A 17,647-nucleotide genomic window follows, 5' to 3' on the forward strand; every position below is an offset into this window, starting at 1 on the left:
CAACAGAAATTTTGGTGCTGGGAAAATTGCTATGGTGAGGCAGAAAATTATGCTTTTAATCTCATTTAGGGTCCAGCTTAAGCAGAAACCTACTTTGTTCTCTAGTTATATGATATACTTTGAAGTATACCTCCAAACCTTCAACATGGCAACACACATACAACTTAAAAGGCCGCATACGTACATATATTTAAGGAAATGCGGTTTGCGGGTAAGTAAAAGAAATCTGGAAAACCCTTTAGGCTGCTGGTGCATGCCAAAGACAAAGCGTGGTTTTATTGTCCCTTTTCCTCTTGCTTCCTGGCTCTCTGCTTCCAAGCTTCTTTCCCTCCCTTTGCAGACCCTTTTCCTCCCCAGACCTCATATAGCCTGTAAAGCACACCCTGTGCTGTCTCGTTCTAATCCCGTGCCCCAGTTCCAGCAACGAATGGCCTGGTGACTGTGCACTGCAGCCCAGTGCTTGTTACTGTCAGGAAATCCAGCTTCTGAGACTCCAGCCTGTCTTGCTTTGCCAGGTACCTGAGGACTGACCGACTTGTTCCTCGATGCTGCAGGCCAGGCTGGCTCTAAATTGTTCCCAATCCTCAGAGTCTGTCCGGAGTCCCACATGTTTGTCGTCAGTTTCCTATTAGACTGTGCTGGATCTGTTTCCATATACCAGTCTCCCACTACCTGGATGGCCTGTCACATTCATCCTCTTGAGTGTCATTTTTTTGTGTGCATGAATGAATGAGTGTCCCTGCCCCTCCCAGTCTGACTTCTCATTTTGCCTACAGGATTCTGGTTCTGATGTCTACTATTTCACCACTAACTGCCCTGCCGGCCAGCAGCTGGCAAGAACCTGAAGGTGGCTCCAGACCCTCTTGGCAGTGGCCCTTCTGGGCTTTGGCCCTTCCCTTCCACCTGTCCAGAACTTCAGCCCGACTCTATCCTCCAAGATCAAGCTCCCCATGGTTGCAAAGTGGTAGCTATTATTATTGGTAGCAACCATAGTAAAGCAACAATTTGATAAAAACATGTTCCTGCTTAAGTGTTCTTAAGGAATCTCCCGGTGAATGGGGGAATTTGGGCATAAGGCCCCAGATCTTCAGTTAATAGAGTGATTTTGTCAGCCACTTACAGTTGCCTCTCTTTCTCCAACAGGCAGCAAGGAAAAGCCTTTGATGACTGAGTTGCGATGTACAGGCTTTTATTTACTAAGATTTTTCTAGTTCACCTTTAAGACTATTGATAGAGTCAAAGCTTTTGAATCCCAGTTGTTTTGATGAAGTAAACAAAGTGGAAATACTTTTAAAATATTTATTTATTGAATAGGGAATGTAATATAGTCCATGATACAAAATTCAAAACGAACAACAACTTGTTTAGAAAACTCTATCCCGCTCTCTCCAGTCACTCTTGCCATAGGTAACCCATGTTACCAGCCATTTTGGGGGGTCCAGTCTTCCGGAGGCAAAAGGAGAATGAATTTGTGACCTAATTGAGGCGCTATTCTACATCACAGCCGCCTTGGAGGCTGGCTAGGATCAGGTTGCTCTTGTGTTTTGGGGAATATAATTTGACTTCTTAGAAGTCTTGTTTAGAAAAACAGCCATGTGTTGATAGAGTACAGTTCTTAATAAGCTACAAATATTCTCTTTGGTCCACAGAATCTATATCAACTAACCTGTTTTCTGACAGAACTCACCTGAGTTCATAAGGAACATCAGAGTCTGTGTATAGCACATATTCTCTGCACATACAAATTCCCCCTACAAATTCCTTGCTAAGTCTAAAAAAAGGAGTTAAAACAGCAAGATGATTTGACTTCTCTTGCTTCACTTTCTTGTGTCTTTTTGTGTCTTCTACGCATTTGTTTCAGGGCATACAGGCTGGTGTTTATCTTAACGGCTGATGGACTCTTCTAGAATAACCATGTCCACAGTCTGTGCAAGGCTTTGGGAGGAAGGGGGAGATATAATAAATTTGAAATAAAAAAATCCCTTTATAAAACAACGTGGATTTCTTTCCCTAAGCAAAGCCATGTTGAGTCTAATTCTGAAAAACCATAAGCTGAAGAAACATAACATCTCTGCCAGTGGAGCCACAGAGATGAGCGGATCTGTATTTAGAATCCTGCAGGGAAGGTTGACTTAAATATTTATTTTCCATGCTGTTAACCCAATTGTAGTGCAAGTCATTATGGATGCTAAAATTACTTTCTTGCTCTACTGAAAATTCATGCTGACATCGAACGAGGCAGAAAGAGGCTTGGCCACTCTTGTCAGATCGAGATGAAAAGAACGTAACCTAGAAGAACAAATGAGGGATTTTCCATAGATTTTGTTTTATAAAATATCATCCGTGACTATGTTTCAGAATTTGGCTATAATTTCTGTAAGGCTGGTATCAAATTTCTGAATGTTACAGTAGAGTCGAAAGATGCGGTTTTTGTTAAGAAAGAAACTATTAAATGTGAAAATAACACTTCACTTAACAGCGCTGCTGTCCTGGGAAAAAATATCCTTAAAGAAAGTCACTATCAAAACTGCTCCTACCCAGAATAGAATACAAATAAATTACTAGTGACCTGTGTGCCCAAAACACTAAGAGAGCTTCCTTAAATAAGACAGTCTTACCCTAAGCATTTTGTTTTAGAAGTAAATAACAAACATACAAAAGGTAGTATTAATAGATCAGTGTAACCTACAAACAAATGCTCTTGCTTCCTGTCCATTTCTTCGAATGTCTTTTTTCTCAGACAGCTGAGCTGGGGGGCCAGCGAGGTCTCAGTTTCTCGTGGTCACAAGTGTTTCCATGAGTGAGTCAAAACATAGACCCTTTGAATTCAGACGTTCTGGGCGATTGTTCTTTGTCTGCCCCTTCCTTAGCTGCTTTCTCCAGCTAATTTTCTCTCAGTCCCATCCAGCTTTCTACTCTTGATCATGGCACAGTCCTGTGACTGTGAATGTAAGGAAAGCATCCCGCCATTGTGATTCTCAGCAAAATATTCATAACCAGGAGTGGAAATAATGCAGGAATCACATGAGGCCCAGACACCAGATAGGGTGGATTTCTATTGAAAACATTAAATGACAACGAAAATAAAGTCTGATATGACAGAATACGGGAATTTTTTTTTTTTTTGAGACAGAGTCTCGCTCTGTCACCTAGGCTGGAGTGCAGTGGCGTGATCATAGCTCACTGCAGCCTCGACCTCCCAGGGTCTAGAGATTCTCCTGCCTTAGCCTCCTGAGTAGCTGGGACCACAGGTGCCCACCACCATACTGGGCTAATTTTTGTATTTTTTGGTAGACATGGGGTTTCACCATGTTGCCTAGGCTGATCTTGAACTCCTGGGCTCCAGAGATTTGCCCACCTCAGCCTCCCAAAGTGCTGGGATTACAGGTGTGAGCAACCGTGCCCAGTGTGAATATGGGAATTTTATAGCAGAGCAGGGGTAAGGGCCGGGAGAACTCAGGTTGGAGGAAGGGACAAGGTACCTGGAGTGCTGGTGACAAGAGTAGGAAGTGGCCTGGCCAGGCGGTCCCCAAGAGCTGAATAGGCTTAAGGACAGGAGGATTTTTCTCCCCAGGGCAGCCCTCAAAACTGGGCTTCCAGTTTAACCCCGAGAGAAGAATGCCTGATTATTTCTTTAATAAAACTGACTATGTTTCTAACATGTCAGGACAAAAAAAAAAAAAAAAAAAAAAAAGAAAAGAAAAAGCCATTCTCAGCCTGATTCTCTTCACTTGTACAATGGTGCTAATAACTGTGCCCATCCTGCTGCACTGAGAGGCAGATGCGAGAATTCCCATACATGATGTGGCACTGGCAGGTGGCCATACTCCACACACACAAGGACTCTGCCTACTCAATTCAAAGCTGAAGATCTTTCTAGTAGGCTGCTGGGAAAAATGGAGATGTGATTGCATCATGCCTGCTCCAGTGCAGTGGTCTGCATTCAATAGAGGAAGGATATTAATGGGCACAGCTGCGTACAATTAGTAAAAGTATACATAACTTCCACCCAGTCATTCCTCGAGGGGGGAGAGGGAAAAGGGTGTCACTAGAAAGGGGCAAAGGATGGAAAAGATAAACTGGGGACCCAGAGACAAATCCTCAAGACCTGACAATTTTCCCACACAAACCATCTTTGTGCACTTTTAACCTGGTTATGACAAACTAAAGCTGCACAGCAGAGTATTTTAGCAGGACAACTAGGAAAAAAATGCATGCTTTAAAAAGCATGTTTGGGCTGGACACAGTGGCTCATGCCTATAATCCCAGCACTTTGGAAGACTGAAGTGAGCAGATCATCTGAGGTTGGGAGTTCAAGACCAGCCTGATCAACATGGAGAAACCCCGTCTCTACTAAAACAAACGAACAACAAAAGAAAAACCCCACAAAACTAGCCAGGCATGGTGGCACATGCCTGTAATCCCAGCTATTTGGGAGGCTGAGGCAGGAGAATCGCTTGAACCTGGAAGGCAGAGGTTGTGGTGAGCCGAGATCACACCATTGCACTCCAGCCTGGGCAACAAAAGTGAAACTCTGCCTCAAAAAAAAAGGATATTTGGTTTCACAAAAAGAAGTCCTTTGCCAAGGGACTGGAAACTTGAGGCATCAATCTGAAATTGACGATGAGTGGTCCGAGTCATTTCAGTGGCTTTCTGTCTGGGGGTTCAGTCAGTTCCATGAGCCATGCTTGGGTGACGGCAGACAGCTTACTCAGTCCGTCTGCTGATAAAGCTGCTGCCAGATTATATCTGTGATTTCTGTTAACTAGGACTTACCTAAGCAAATTATGAGCGAGTGCCCTTCTAGACATTCTCATTTTAAATAAGCTCGACAGAATTTCAATCTTACAGATTCACAGAGAAAATATCAGACATGTTTCTTTTGACAAACCAGAGCTTCATATTTCAAGCTTCAGAACAACATTGCACAGGCACCTACGAGGACAGTGTGTTATAAAGTGACAAGGAGGATAACGGGGTGGTGTTTTAGGATCCCCTGCTCACCTTGCTGGATCACCTGGCACACTCCATGGGTGTATTCACCCTACCTGGGAAACCTGTCAACTATGGAACATGTTAAAAACTTGGAGATCCTAAGTGACACCAGTCAGGTACACGGCCTAAGTCATAACAGAGGTAGATACAGAGAATCACAGAGTTTAACAGAAAATGCCCCGAGTGTTTAAAATAGAATTCATTTCTAAGAAATCTATTTTAAGATTTCTTGAAAAAAAAAAAATCCTGCTGCCAAAAGTTAGGCTCACATATTTTGTGAATTGTACAAAATGAAAAGATGGGTCTAGTTCATTGGAGAAGATCGTGAAGAAATTGTAACTGTCACAAACAATGTTATAATTGAAAAAGCCTGGCATAGTGGTTCACGCCTGTAATCCCAGCATTTTTGGAGGCAGAAGTGGGAGGACTACTTGAGCCCAGGATTTTGAGACACTTGTCTCTATAAAACTTGAAACATTTTCCAGGTGTGATGGCGTGTGCTGGTGGTCCCAGCTATTCAGGAGGCTGAGGCAGGAAGATCATTTGAGCCCAGGAGGTTGAGGCTGCAGTGAGCAGTGACTGCACCACCGCACTCCAGCCTGGGTGACAGAGCAAGATCCTGTTTTTTGAAAACGAAAAAACCAAAATGATTGATAAAAGATTTAGGACTTTTTTCTGAGACCAGGTCTCATTCTGTCACCCAGGCTAGAGTGCAGTGGTGTGATCACTGCTCATGGTGGCCTCAACCTCCTGGGTTCAAGTGATCTTCCCAGGCTCAAGTGATCCTCCTGGGTTCAAGCCAACTTCCCATGCCAGCCCCCTGAACAGCTGGGACCACAGGGCCTAGGGATTTGGGACATTCTAAAATGCACTTTATGAATGTGTATCTAGTGATAAAAAGTATTCAAAACTCCAACTTCAAGGCACTCATCACAGCTGGTCAGCTCCTACTGGTCTCACTGAAAATTACAAATACGAATCAGTCCTCTCCCCACACACATACTGTTCCCCACAGAAGGGGCCATGAGTTCATTTAATTATCGGGTAAGAGCAAGGCCAGTCATTCCTTTACCTGTCATTCAGCTTTATCTCAAAAAATTATTTTTCACCAGAAGAAATAGTTTGATGTAGTCAGAGTTTAACAGTAGGAAGTGTCAATCTCTTTACGAAGTTCTGCTGTCATCACACCGTCAAAGGCATGTTCGCTGAGCTCTCTCCCATACCTGCACGAGGTCCTGGCTTGCTGCAGGACTGAAGGCAAAACCTGTCTCTGCCCTTTTAGTAAACGGGGACACAGCCACAGATAGAGAGGAAGGAAAACTGTGACCAGTCAGAGCCCACACAACAGTCCCAGAACTGAATGCATTGGAAAGATCCTCCCTGATCGTGGACAAGGAAGGAGGGGAAACAACCCTGGACTCAGACTGGTGTCTATGTCTTCCTTGGCTTGGGAGGGGCAGGGAAACAGAAATGAGGAAGGGCTCGCAAGAGGAAATGCACAAGCTGGAGAGGGTGAGGTTTCCGGCAGAGGCAGAAGGATTTGAGATGAGGGAGGGGACAGAGCAAATGGGAGACTCGAGCAGGTGCAGGGGGAGAGCCTGGGGGGCTGGGGCAGTTATGTTCTCACCAGAAGGAAAAGGTGGGGGCTGTTTTGGGGCTTCCAGGAAAGGGCAGCTAGGCAGTGAGTTGTAGAAGAAAGGGAGGGTTTTTTTTTTTTTTTTTAGCAGCACCATGAAACATATTGTGAAGACTGTTGGGATGAGAAAGCGCAAGAAAGTGCAAACTCGTTTCAGACAAGAACAGAGCCCGGGCTAGGATCTCACGGAGGAAACGGAGATGGAGACGAACAGCGCGAGCAGGCGCAGACAGCAAAGTGGCAACTCAGGATGGCGAATCTGCAGGAGGCCAGGAACGCAGCTCATTTCGGGAGGCCATCCGCTGCCAAACACTGGGTTTGGCTCTTTTTATGCCTGTCCTTCGAATGCCTTTTTTAAAAAAAACTTGGGAGTAATTTAAAATTTTTTATTGTGGTTAAACATATAAAAGTTACCATTTTAACCATTTTTGGCTAAAATTCAGTGGCATCAAGTACATATACGATTCAGTGGCATTAAGTACATATACAATATGGCGCAACAATTGCTACTATTTCCAGAACATTCTCATCACCCCAAATAGAATCTCTGTAACCGTTGACTAGTAACTCTCCATTTCCCCTCTTTCAAGCCCCTGGAAACCACCTTTCTACTGTCTGTCTCTGAGTCTGACCACTCTGCATACCTCATATAAGTGGAACCATCCAATATTTTTCCCTTTGTGTCTGGCTAATTTCACTTAGCACAATGCCTCCAAGGTTCATCCATATTTTGTTATGTGCCAGGAATACCATTCCTTTTTATGGCTGCATAAAGTTCCACCACATGTATAGACTACATTTGGTTTATCCAATCATTAACTGATGGACACTTGGGTTGCTTTTGCCTTTTGGCTACAGTGAATAATCCTGCAATGAACACTAGCACACAAGTATCTAAGTCCCTGTTTTCAGTTCTTTTTGGTCTAGACCTGGGAATCCTATGGTAATTCCATGTTTAGCTTTTCGAGGCACCCACCCCTCAACTGTTTTCTGCAGGGGCTGCACCACTGTACATTCCTACCAGCACCACATGAGGGTTCCAATTTCTGCACATCTTCAACAACGCATGCTGTTTTCTGGTTTTGTTTGTTTGGTTTTTGGTTTTAAAATAATGGCCATCCTGATGTGTGTGAAGTAGTATCTCCTTGTGATTCCAATTTGCATTTTCCTAATGACTAGTGATGTGGAGCATATTCTCTTGTGCTTATTGGCCGCTTGTGTATCTTCCTTGGAGAAATGTCTGTTCAAATCCTCTGCCCATTTTTATAGGGTAATTTAATTTTGCCTAGATCTCTTCACAGGATTTGATTTAGCTGCTGACAACACTGACTGAGTTCACAACCTAAAAGTCAACAAAATAGATATACATTCATTTATGCCTCAATTAAGTGAACACATACTATGTGCCAGAGACAATGTCAGATCCTCTGGATACAGGGGATAGATACTCAACAGAGAGAGTCCTGGCTTACAGTCCAGGGGAGAAGAACGACTATAAGTAAACAGATAATGAAATCTGGTGGCAACAATTGTCACAAAAAAAATTAAACCATCTATGTAAGGTGATGGTATGACTACAGGAAGCCTCCTTGAGAAGATGACGTTTGAGTGGAGGCCTGTTTAAAGCCAGGAAACAAGCCAAATGAACAGCGCATGCCAGGAGGAGGAGGACTGCAGGTGGACACATTTGCAAAGGTCCTTGGAGGGAGCCTGCACAGCTTGTTGGAGAAACAGCAAGACAGCCCGTGTGCCTAAGCGCAGTGTGAGGTGGGTAGGGTATAAGGTCACACAACCGATTACGTAATTTATACAAATTGTGTGTTAATACACACCCATACCCATCCTGTCAGGATTGTGTGGTATTGATCATACTGGACATTGCCATTACCCCATAAAGGTTTAAATACTAAGCACTTCATGCTATTTTCATCAGCAGGCAAGAATTACCACCTTTGTCATGAGATTTAAAAAAAATATGTATTATCAATTGTGATGAAATACACATAAAAATTTGCCACAAATTTTTAGTTTTAACGATTTTGCCACAAATTTTTTTTTTTTTGGAATATATAGTATGCAAAGAAAAAAAATCTAACTTAGGTCAGGTTTGATTTAAAAAAAAAAAAACCTTCCTAAAATGCAATAAAAAAAAAATTGGGAAAAAAAAAACAAATTATCCCTCCAATAAAATATGCGGTTTAAAACTAAAAAACAAACAAACAAAAAACCTTAAAAATATAGGATAACTGTGATTAGAAGTCCTGACATATTCACTGTTTTGATTTAGCAAACTTTCAACAACTGACTTCATAAAGCATCTTGAAAGTTGCTTGCTATTGGGCCCATCAGCGTTCCCACCCTCCCAACCTTGATTCCCCTTGTGCTTCTTAAAGGAAACAAAGCGCACAGCACTGCCTCAGACAGGCGCACATCAAAGGTCTGTTGAATTTCACTCAGCCCTCTGCCTTACTCCCCTCACAATGCATTTATTATCTCTGCTCCTTGAAAATAAAACATAGGGCCCAAGGGAAAACGAAGAAACAACCTTGCATTTCAAAACCTTAATTGTAAGTTTGTCTTCCAGAGAGATAAAGAGTGAAGATGTCTGCAGCTTCGGGCTACCTGGAATCCAAGTGCAAAGCAGGTTTGTTTCCTAAACACAGTAATTAGGATGGCTTTGACTGGTCTTTATGCTATGATGCAGATGCACTCCCATTTCCTGTCAATGTCCCTTTATTCTCCCACTGTGAGAGCCTCTTTAAATTGTCATTCTTGCGGTTTTTTTTTTTTTTTGAACTTTGTATTCATTTCAGATAAGAACTGCTTTCTCTTCTGTAGGAGAAGTCCACAAGCCCAGTGCTCACTTCTGAGAATGCACTGGTCTGCTGGAGGCCATGCCCTTCTAGGCTCTGCCTGCATGCTGGGGGCGCACCAACTGCTAAGGCCAGGAGTCCTGAAAATGACTTAAGGAGAAGTATTCTCCTTACCTGCTGCCCTCCCTCCCTTCACTGCCCAGCGCTCAGGGTGAAATCCAGTGCTTACGCAGTGTGCACAGAATCGCCTGAAAATCTTACGAAAATGCAGGTTCTGATTCACTGGGTCTGGAATGGAGCCTGAGACTCTGCATTCCTAACAAGCTCCCATGTCAATGCTGGTGTCTGGGGAGCAAGGCTAGAGATTTTATTAAAAACCAAGAGCCAGGACTTTCCCATGTTCCCAAACACTGCATAGTCATCTCTGACTATACAATAGACAGTGAGAACCACCTCTCCCATCCCTGGACACCTTTATCTATTTATGAATGGGGGCAGAGGAAGAACTGGCCCGAGTGAAATATCTACTATATGCCAGGCACTGTGCTTGGAGACCTGACTTCCCTTCCCTTCCTGCACCCTCCCAAGAGAGATTAATCAACTTGCTGAGATGGCTGGTGATAAGGAGATTGGAACAGCGCTAGACATGTAGCAAATATTCAAATACTTGGTAAGTTAATGAATAATTTTTCCCAAAAGACCACTGTAACCTCATAACTTCCCTTTACAGAAGACTATAAGTTTCCTACTAGCTCTGAATCAAATTCACACTCCCAAGCATGCACTTGGAAAGACTCCACTAATTTGGGACAAAATCCCAGATACCCTGGGGGAAGGGGATTGATTGCAAAATCACGATTAGCAATCTCTTTCTGGGCTGGAACTCTCTTTTCTAATAAGGACTGAACATAGGGCTGCCTAACAGAAAACACAGCTGCTTCAGCCTCTTTGTGCCTGCCACTCATGCCAGGGAACCAAGAGCCTCCCACAAGGCCCCTTCTGCGTGATCTCACCCCTTGGGTGCAGAGGAGCGGGTGCCCGCCACTTTGAGTCCCCTTACCCATGAGGACTGCCCCACACAGTTAAGATGACTGGTTATACATTCTGGTACTTTGGTTACTTGCAATTTTACATAGCAATCAGACCCCAGGCCAGGTGTGGTGACTCACGCCTGTAATCCCAGAACTTTGGAAGGCCAAGGCAAGTGGATCACCACCTGAGGTGAGAAGTTCAAGACCTGCCTAGCCAATATGGAAAAAAAAAAAAAAACCCTGTCTCTACTAAAAATACAAAAAAATTAGCCGAATGTGGTGGTTGGTGCCTGTAATCCCAGCTACTCAGGAAGCTGAGGCAGGAGAACTGCTTGAACCTGGGAAGCGAGGCTGCAGTGAGCTGAGATCGCACCACTGTACTCCAGCCTAGGTGACCCCCCACTCCCACCAAAAAAAGAAAGAAATCGACCCAGTGGCCTAGTCACAGGGATTCCCAACTGGACCCAACTGGAGCATAGAAATTTCAGCCCGTTAGAAAGGGGCAATTTTTCACTTTTAAACCTTGTGACCCATAGAAATTAATAGGTTAAGGTTTAAGACAGAGATTCCAGTTATGTTTTCACTGAAGTTAACTGCCCCCTCGATCTCACAGGCCACTGTCATAGGTGTGGGGTCTGTTGCTAGATTTCTGGCCACTGTGCTTTAGTAACATCATGTGGCCATTCTCCCCCTAAACCCAGCAAGTGTCTCCTGATCTCACTCCAAGTAAAAGCTTGAGGCTGACCGTGACCCAGAGGCCATGTGTGTTCTGACCCTCTTTCTTACTTGAGCTTTTTCTTACTACTTAGAAAGTGGCTTTTAAGGGATCAAAAAAATGTTAGTAATAGAAAATGATTTTGATTTGTTCCATGGTAGAGACATGTCAAAAGAGGAGCCCAGGTCCTCCTCGTCAACGAAGAGTCCCCAGATTAGCTGTAATTATAGTAAGACTAAGACATAAAGGATCTTTAAAAATATAACTACCTACCTCCAAAAGCTTATGAAGGCAAAGGTTTAACCTATCACTGTCTGCTGCCCCGGGGCTCCGAGGCCATCCTTCTCCCTCCTCCCACCCTACATGGAGCCTGGCAGGTGGCGGGAGTGGGATGAACATGCATGGAGAGATGCGACCCTCTGAGCCGGGGCACCCGGGGCTACAGCACAGTGGCACAGTGCAGTCTACCTCTGGGGTGCAGGCGCATCGCAGAGCCAGTGCTGCCTTGGCTTCGGGAAGTGGTGATGATTCAAGACATACACTTCTTTTCCTCCTGAGTCAGGGATCAACTGCCACGTGGACCCCGTGCCAAGGGTGCCCAGAGTGCCTGTCTTTTATCTGGATCAGCCTTAAAGACACAGCATTGTCATTTCTGCTTAAGAATAGTTCTAGAGGTCAGGCGCGGTGGTTCACGCCTATAATCCCAGCACTTAGGGAGGTCAAGGTGGATGTATCATCTGAGGTCAGGAGTTTGAGACCAGCCTGGCCAACATGTCGAAACCCTATCTCTACTAAAAATACAAAAATTAGCCAGGCATGGTGACAGGCACCTGTAATCCCAGCTATTCGAGAGGCTGAGGCAAGGAGAAGTGCTTGAACATGGGAGGTAGAGATTGCAGTGAGCAGAGATGACACCATGGCATTCCAGCCTGGGTGACAGAGTGCGATTTCTTCTCAAAAAATAAAAAATTATATATATATAAAATAGTTCTATAAAGCCCTCAGTGAATGCATTCTTGAGCAGACAAGACAGACTCCCACAATTGCAGACTGGGCACGCATTTGCAAGGGTCTCCCCAAATACTAAAAAGCTTTCTGTCCCATCATTCTGGGAGATCTCTTTCTCCATTCCCTACCCATCATAGAGTTGCCTGTAAAAGCAGTTTACCTGAGGGGTTAAGACCACAGTCACTGGAGTGGCCACCTGGTAGGAGCTCCAGCTCTGCCACTCACTAGCTGTGCAAACTCAGGCAAGTTGATCAGTTTCTCTGTGCCTCAGTTCTCTCAACTTACTAGCACGGTGGAGTGAGCATCAGACATGATCCATATAAAGCACATGCCTGGCACGCAGGAGAGGTTTGACAAATGGCCAATACTTTTAATACAGTAATCATATAATATTGTGAGAGCTATTGTCAGAGCTGAGTACGAACCTTTTCATGGAATCCCGCAGTCTCTAGCAGCTGTTCTGAAACTTGAGCCTGTGTCAGAATCACCTGAGAGGTTGTTAAGCCACAGACTGCTGGCCCAGCCTGCGTTTCTGATTCAGTAGGAGTTGGTGGGGGGCCTAAGAATGTGCATTTCTAACAAGTTCCCAGGTGAGACTGATGCAGGGCTCAGACACTACAGCTGGAGGACTCCCGGCTTCAGGGCAGAGTCCCAGTTCTGGAGGTTTGTTCGCAAGCCCTTTGTGACCCAGACCCCCAGGACTCTCCCAGCTGGCTTTATCCTTCCCTGGTCCCGCTCACCAGCCCTGGGCCCCATACACTGGGGTGGGCCATGATTTTCTTACGCTTGTCACCACCTCGCCCTTCTCCCTCCAGCTCTTTTTTCCTCTCAAAATCACACCCATCCTTCCAAGACCAGATCAAACACCTCCCGCTCGATAATCCACTCAGAAGTCATCCTTTCCACACCTGTGTCCTGGAGGATCTCCTGTGTTTGTCTTGTGGGGCTTCAACAGAATGAGAACTGACCTTCCCCATCAGATCTCAGGCTCTCTGACGTCAGAGGCAGCAACATCCTAAGTCTGATGTTCCCAAAATACCTGGTAGGTTTTTGTTTGGTTTGGGGTTGTTGGTTTTTTTGCCAGTAAATACAAAATAAGTATCTAATTGAATTAAAAAGAAAAAAAAGCTTACAAAGAGGTTAAAGGAACTGGAATGAATAACCCTGGGGAAAGGGAAGCTGTGGGCTAACAATCTTCAACAATAGAAACATTAAAATAAAGAAGACATTGACCAACTGGTCTTTATCCCATTCAAGAACAAATTTGAGGAAATGGGGTCAAATTGTGACATGTTAGACTCAGGGCTGTTAGAGGGAAGTTCCTGACATTAGGAGCTATTCAACAAGGAAACAGGTTAGCAAGGGCGGAAATGAATAATCTCTACTAAGCTTTAAAAATGGAATAGATTCTCAATTACCATGAAAGTGTTAGATGTGCTCCTGCTTGTATATCTGACTATGAAGTCGAGAGAAGATAGGGGCTTTTAAAAGTCTCTTTTACTGGCTGTGAGTTTGCCAGCTGTTTGTGCTACTAAGAGATGCACTATTCAGTTAGGTGCTCACTACATTAGATAAGTAATGCATATTTTTAAAAAGTCCATACTTTAGAAGTGGTTCATTTCCCATCTATGGGATGTGATGCAAACCCCAAACCAGCCAACACAGTGGTGCTGGAAGGATTTCTGGCAATGCCACACAGCCTTTCCCCATATGCCCAGTTCAGCCGTCACATTCACCAAGAGCTAAACAGAGTTCTTCTTCCTCATTTTTAATGGAAAGTCTTCAAATTTCTGAGAGCTTGAGGAAGTGGTTCTTGTACTCTCAATACTCTGAACAGGAAACGTAATAAGTTATTATTACTATGATGAACTAAAAGGGTGGTTTTTGCAGTCAGGTCTTCCTGAGACTTGGAAATCTGGCAGGTCCGTCACTTTGCTGGTGCCAGACGGGGCTCCGTGTCACCTGCTGGGTTAGGATTTTTTGGGGATGTGGGGAAGTCTAAGAGGTGCTGGACACAGAGGAAAGGAAACACTCATCTTAGGCAAGGGCGATGTGCCAGGAAAATGTGCATCATGCAAACAGACAGTTTTTGCGCAGCTACTGGTCCAACATAAACACTGCTGCTTTTGGGGTCAGGTGACATATTTGAGGCCAGTGTGGGAAGACCACAGGCCAGGTCACACCTGCCTCTGCTCTGATGCGACTCTCTGGGGATCACTGGCTGTTTATCTCTCTTCAGTGTGTGTTAAGAGCTCTGTCTCTATCTCGACCTTCTCATTCCAAGACATCTCTAGGTCCGGAAATGGCTCTCTAGATTCCAGAGCTTGCAAATTTCCTGCAGAGCCCAATGCCATGGGGCTTTTAGCAGGAACTCTATCTCTGCCTCTCAATAAAATAACCCAAAAAAGGCGAGATTCAAGAGCCTAAACTTAATCTTTCTTTTTTGTTTGGGGAAAACAACAACAACACTTCTTCACTGGAATCTCAATGACATTTCAATTTGCACTAAGGCAGCAATTTCCTTAATAAAGGGAAAAATGGAATCCAAACGGCCGGCTATTTTGTCCTGACATCTGCCATGTCTTTTTTATTTTTTTTTGCCAGTTAAGTGAAGCAGTGGGAAGAGGAACAAAGAAATCTGTTGGGCCGGGAGCTGTGCTCAGGCCTGGAATCCCAGCACTTTGGGAGGCCGAGGCGGGTGGATCACGAGGTCAAGAGATTGAGACCAGACTGGCCAACATGGTGAAACCCTGTCTCTACTAAAAACACAAAAATTAGCTGGATGTGGTAGCGCACGCCTGTAGTCCCAGCTACTCAGGAGGCTGAGGCAGGAGAATCACTTGAACCCGGGACGTGGAGGCTGCAGTGAGCCGAGATCACACCACTGCACTCCAGCCTGATTACAGAATGAGATACCCTTTCAACAAAAAAAAAGAAAGAAAGAGAGAAAGAAAGAAAGAAAGAAATCTGTTAACTGGTTGTAAACACCACTGCACTCAGACCAGCCTGCCATGTCTTTTTTTTTTTTTTTTTTTTAAATAACCATCCACATTCGTCCTTTGCCCCTTCTCCTTCGGCCTCTGCACAGCCCCGCTGGCTCTGCAGTTGCCCCTGTACTCACCTTCTCCTTCTCTTGCCATTGCCCTAACCTGATTCAGGCCCTTTCCTGAACCAAGACAGTGGGCTCCTTCCTGGTCCCCCGGCCCACTCCCAGACACGTTTCTCATAACACACAAAACTGATCATGGCCCTCCCCTGCGCACAGTTAAGCAAGATTAAATCTGAACTATGTTCTTGTACCTATAGCCTTGGAGTGCTGGCTTTTCCCTTTCTCTCTCCCCACACCCCTGTCCTTCCTTCAGGTCCTGCAAACACTCCACTCTGAGGTGAGTCCCTGCTGTTCTCCCACCAGACAAAGCACTGGTCGTTCTGGAACCCGCCCCCTCTCTCAGCGTGCCACTCTCTCACGCTGTCTGCAGTGCTTCAGACACACGCAACCACACAGGAGGATTGGAGTCCTCCAGACACTCGCAGGTGAAGGCACCCCTTGATCTGTGTGCCCACCACAAGTTGAAAACCCTCCCCAGAACAGCGGAACCTGCTGTCTGGTCATTGTCTGCACACGCCTGGATTGCAAATCTCCTGAGGACAGGAGCTGTGGCCCTTGGTCTCTGCTTCCTTAGCCCGTTGCAGAGTGTGCTACAGGTTTTAGGCGTTCCATTTGTTGCAGTCACTGAATGCACTCAGCACAGATTCAGGTTTATTTACTCATTATTGAATGCTCTGCCCTGCATGCAGTGACCCAAAGCACTCAAAGGCTGAAAGTCCACGGTGGCTCATGAAACAAATACGCATAGAAAGTTATCATCACAAGGCCCTGAGGAATGTACCTCCCGCTGCTGACTGGGGCTGCTCTGGGCTTCTTGGTGTGAGACCACACTGCAACTGGAACGCAGTGCAGTGAGAACAGCAGCGCCAGCCAACTCTGACAAGGAGCTACTGGTGACCCAGGCAGACAGGCAGTCTGCCCGGGGAGCGCTGCCAGGTCGGTCTCGCTGGCAGGAAACGGAGCGTCTCTCAGAACCAGGACAAAAGACATGGGGCTGTGCGTAATCTTGCTCGACACCCACTCGGTTTTAAACCTCAAAAGTTCACTAAGAACTTCAGAAGGACCAAGGCTATTTTGCTGAAACCCACTGCTCCTTGTTGGTTCTCTCAAGCTCAGTGCTTTGGGGCAGAAAGGGTGAGCTCAACTTAAACTGTGTTGCCAGCAGTGGACACCATAGAAAGCCCACACACTGCAGCTAGCGGGGAACACACAGAAAGGCCTTCCCACAATCCAGGTAGAGCACGAAAGAGTGCTCGGAGGAAAAACCACCTGCCAGTCCTGGGGTGCACTGAGCTGGAGTCAGCAGCCGGTGTGCTCAGAGGCAGGGGTGCTTCCCTGTGAACTAAGGCCAGGACACTGTGAGGAGACAGCAGACAGGCCATGGGCCACCTGGCCATGGGGCGGATGCCCAAGGGAGTGAACCACCTGGACAGTTGAGGACCATCAGGATGGGCTGCAGACCCATCAGCCAAAAAAACCCAAAAACCAACAAATGGCCTAGACAACATTCCTAGAGACCACTGGATACAGCATGTGGGAAAAACGCTCTTTTTTTTCATGCACTTCAAAAATAGGAAAATACAATGGGGAAATTTGATGACACGGCAGATGAAGTCCACCCTACACCTTCTTAAAACAACACTCTTCGCAGAGGAGGCCCTGGTTTGGAACTCCCCTTTCCCTGTTCTCATAAAACACTGATTTACCGACCTTCAAAGGCACATTTTTATTGTTTCAGTTTTCCTGGTGTGAAAAGTTCTGGTAGATAGCTGAAAAAGCAAGCCCCTCTTTCCTTATCAACACAGAGAGTACGTTCGTATTACAGGTTTGCCATTTTTGAGGGAAGTGGTAGAAAGGAAATAACAGGGGAGGCATTTGAAATATTTATCAGCAGAATGAACTGAAAGTCCACAGATCTGTGTCTGTGCTCTCCAAACAAGGCACTACTGCATCTATCCCAGTCTCCCGTCTCAGATGGGATGGGGGGCAGGAGGAAAGGTGGCACAGAGCACCCACCCACCCTATGACCCAGGGCCACACCCTAGGGGATTTCCTCGGAGGGGTCTCCCTGCCAGCCTCTCCAGGTCACTGTGGCCTGTTTCTGATTAGTCGACTTTACCACCTCAGTAAGGGCCATCCAAGAGTTATCTCAAAACTATAAAAGTTCAATGACCAATTTGTTTGGTGGGGTTTCCTGAATTAGGTGCTTTGTGCTATCTGTAAGGTCATAAAAATATGTTTGGTTGTTTTTTTTTTTCTTGTCAAGTTTCCTTTAGGTCTAAACCACTCACACCATCCTCCCAACACAGGGAGCTTTCTTACACCTCTTAGAATCATTTC

The 17,647-nt window shown here is 45.3% G+C and overlaps 1 protein-coding gene across 1 annotated transcript in view; it reads right to left on the reverse strand.

Moving 5' to 3' along the window:
• The window catches only part of TNFRSF11A (TNF receptor superfamily member 11a), a 38,279-nt gene extending 37,670 nt beyond the window's left edge, over positions 1-609 (reverse strand). Inside the window, exon 1 of the mRNA XM_064378936.1 lies at positions 520-609. Coding sequence (XP_064235006.1) covers positions 520-609 — 90 coding nt within the window. The remainder of the gene's footprint in view (positions 1-519) is intronic.
• Between the last annotated feature and the right edge of the window lie 17,038 nt (positions 610-17,647).

The sequence above is a fragment of the Aotus nancymaae genome, unplaced genomic scaffold, assembly GCF_030222135.1.
Source record: "Aotus nancymaae isolate 86718 unplaced genomic scaffold, 86718_ANA_hifiasm-v0.15.2.pri h1tg000020l, whole genome shotgun sequence".
Lineage (NCBI taxonomy): Eukaryota > Metazoa > Chordata > Mammalia > Primates > Aotidae > Aotus > Aotus nancymaae.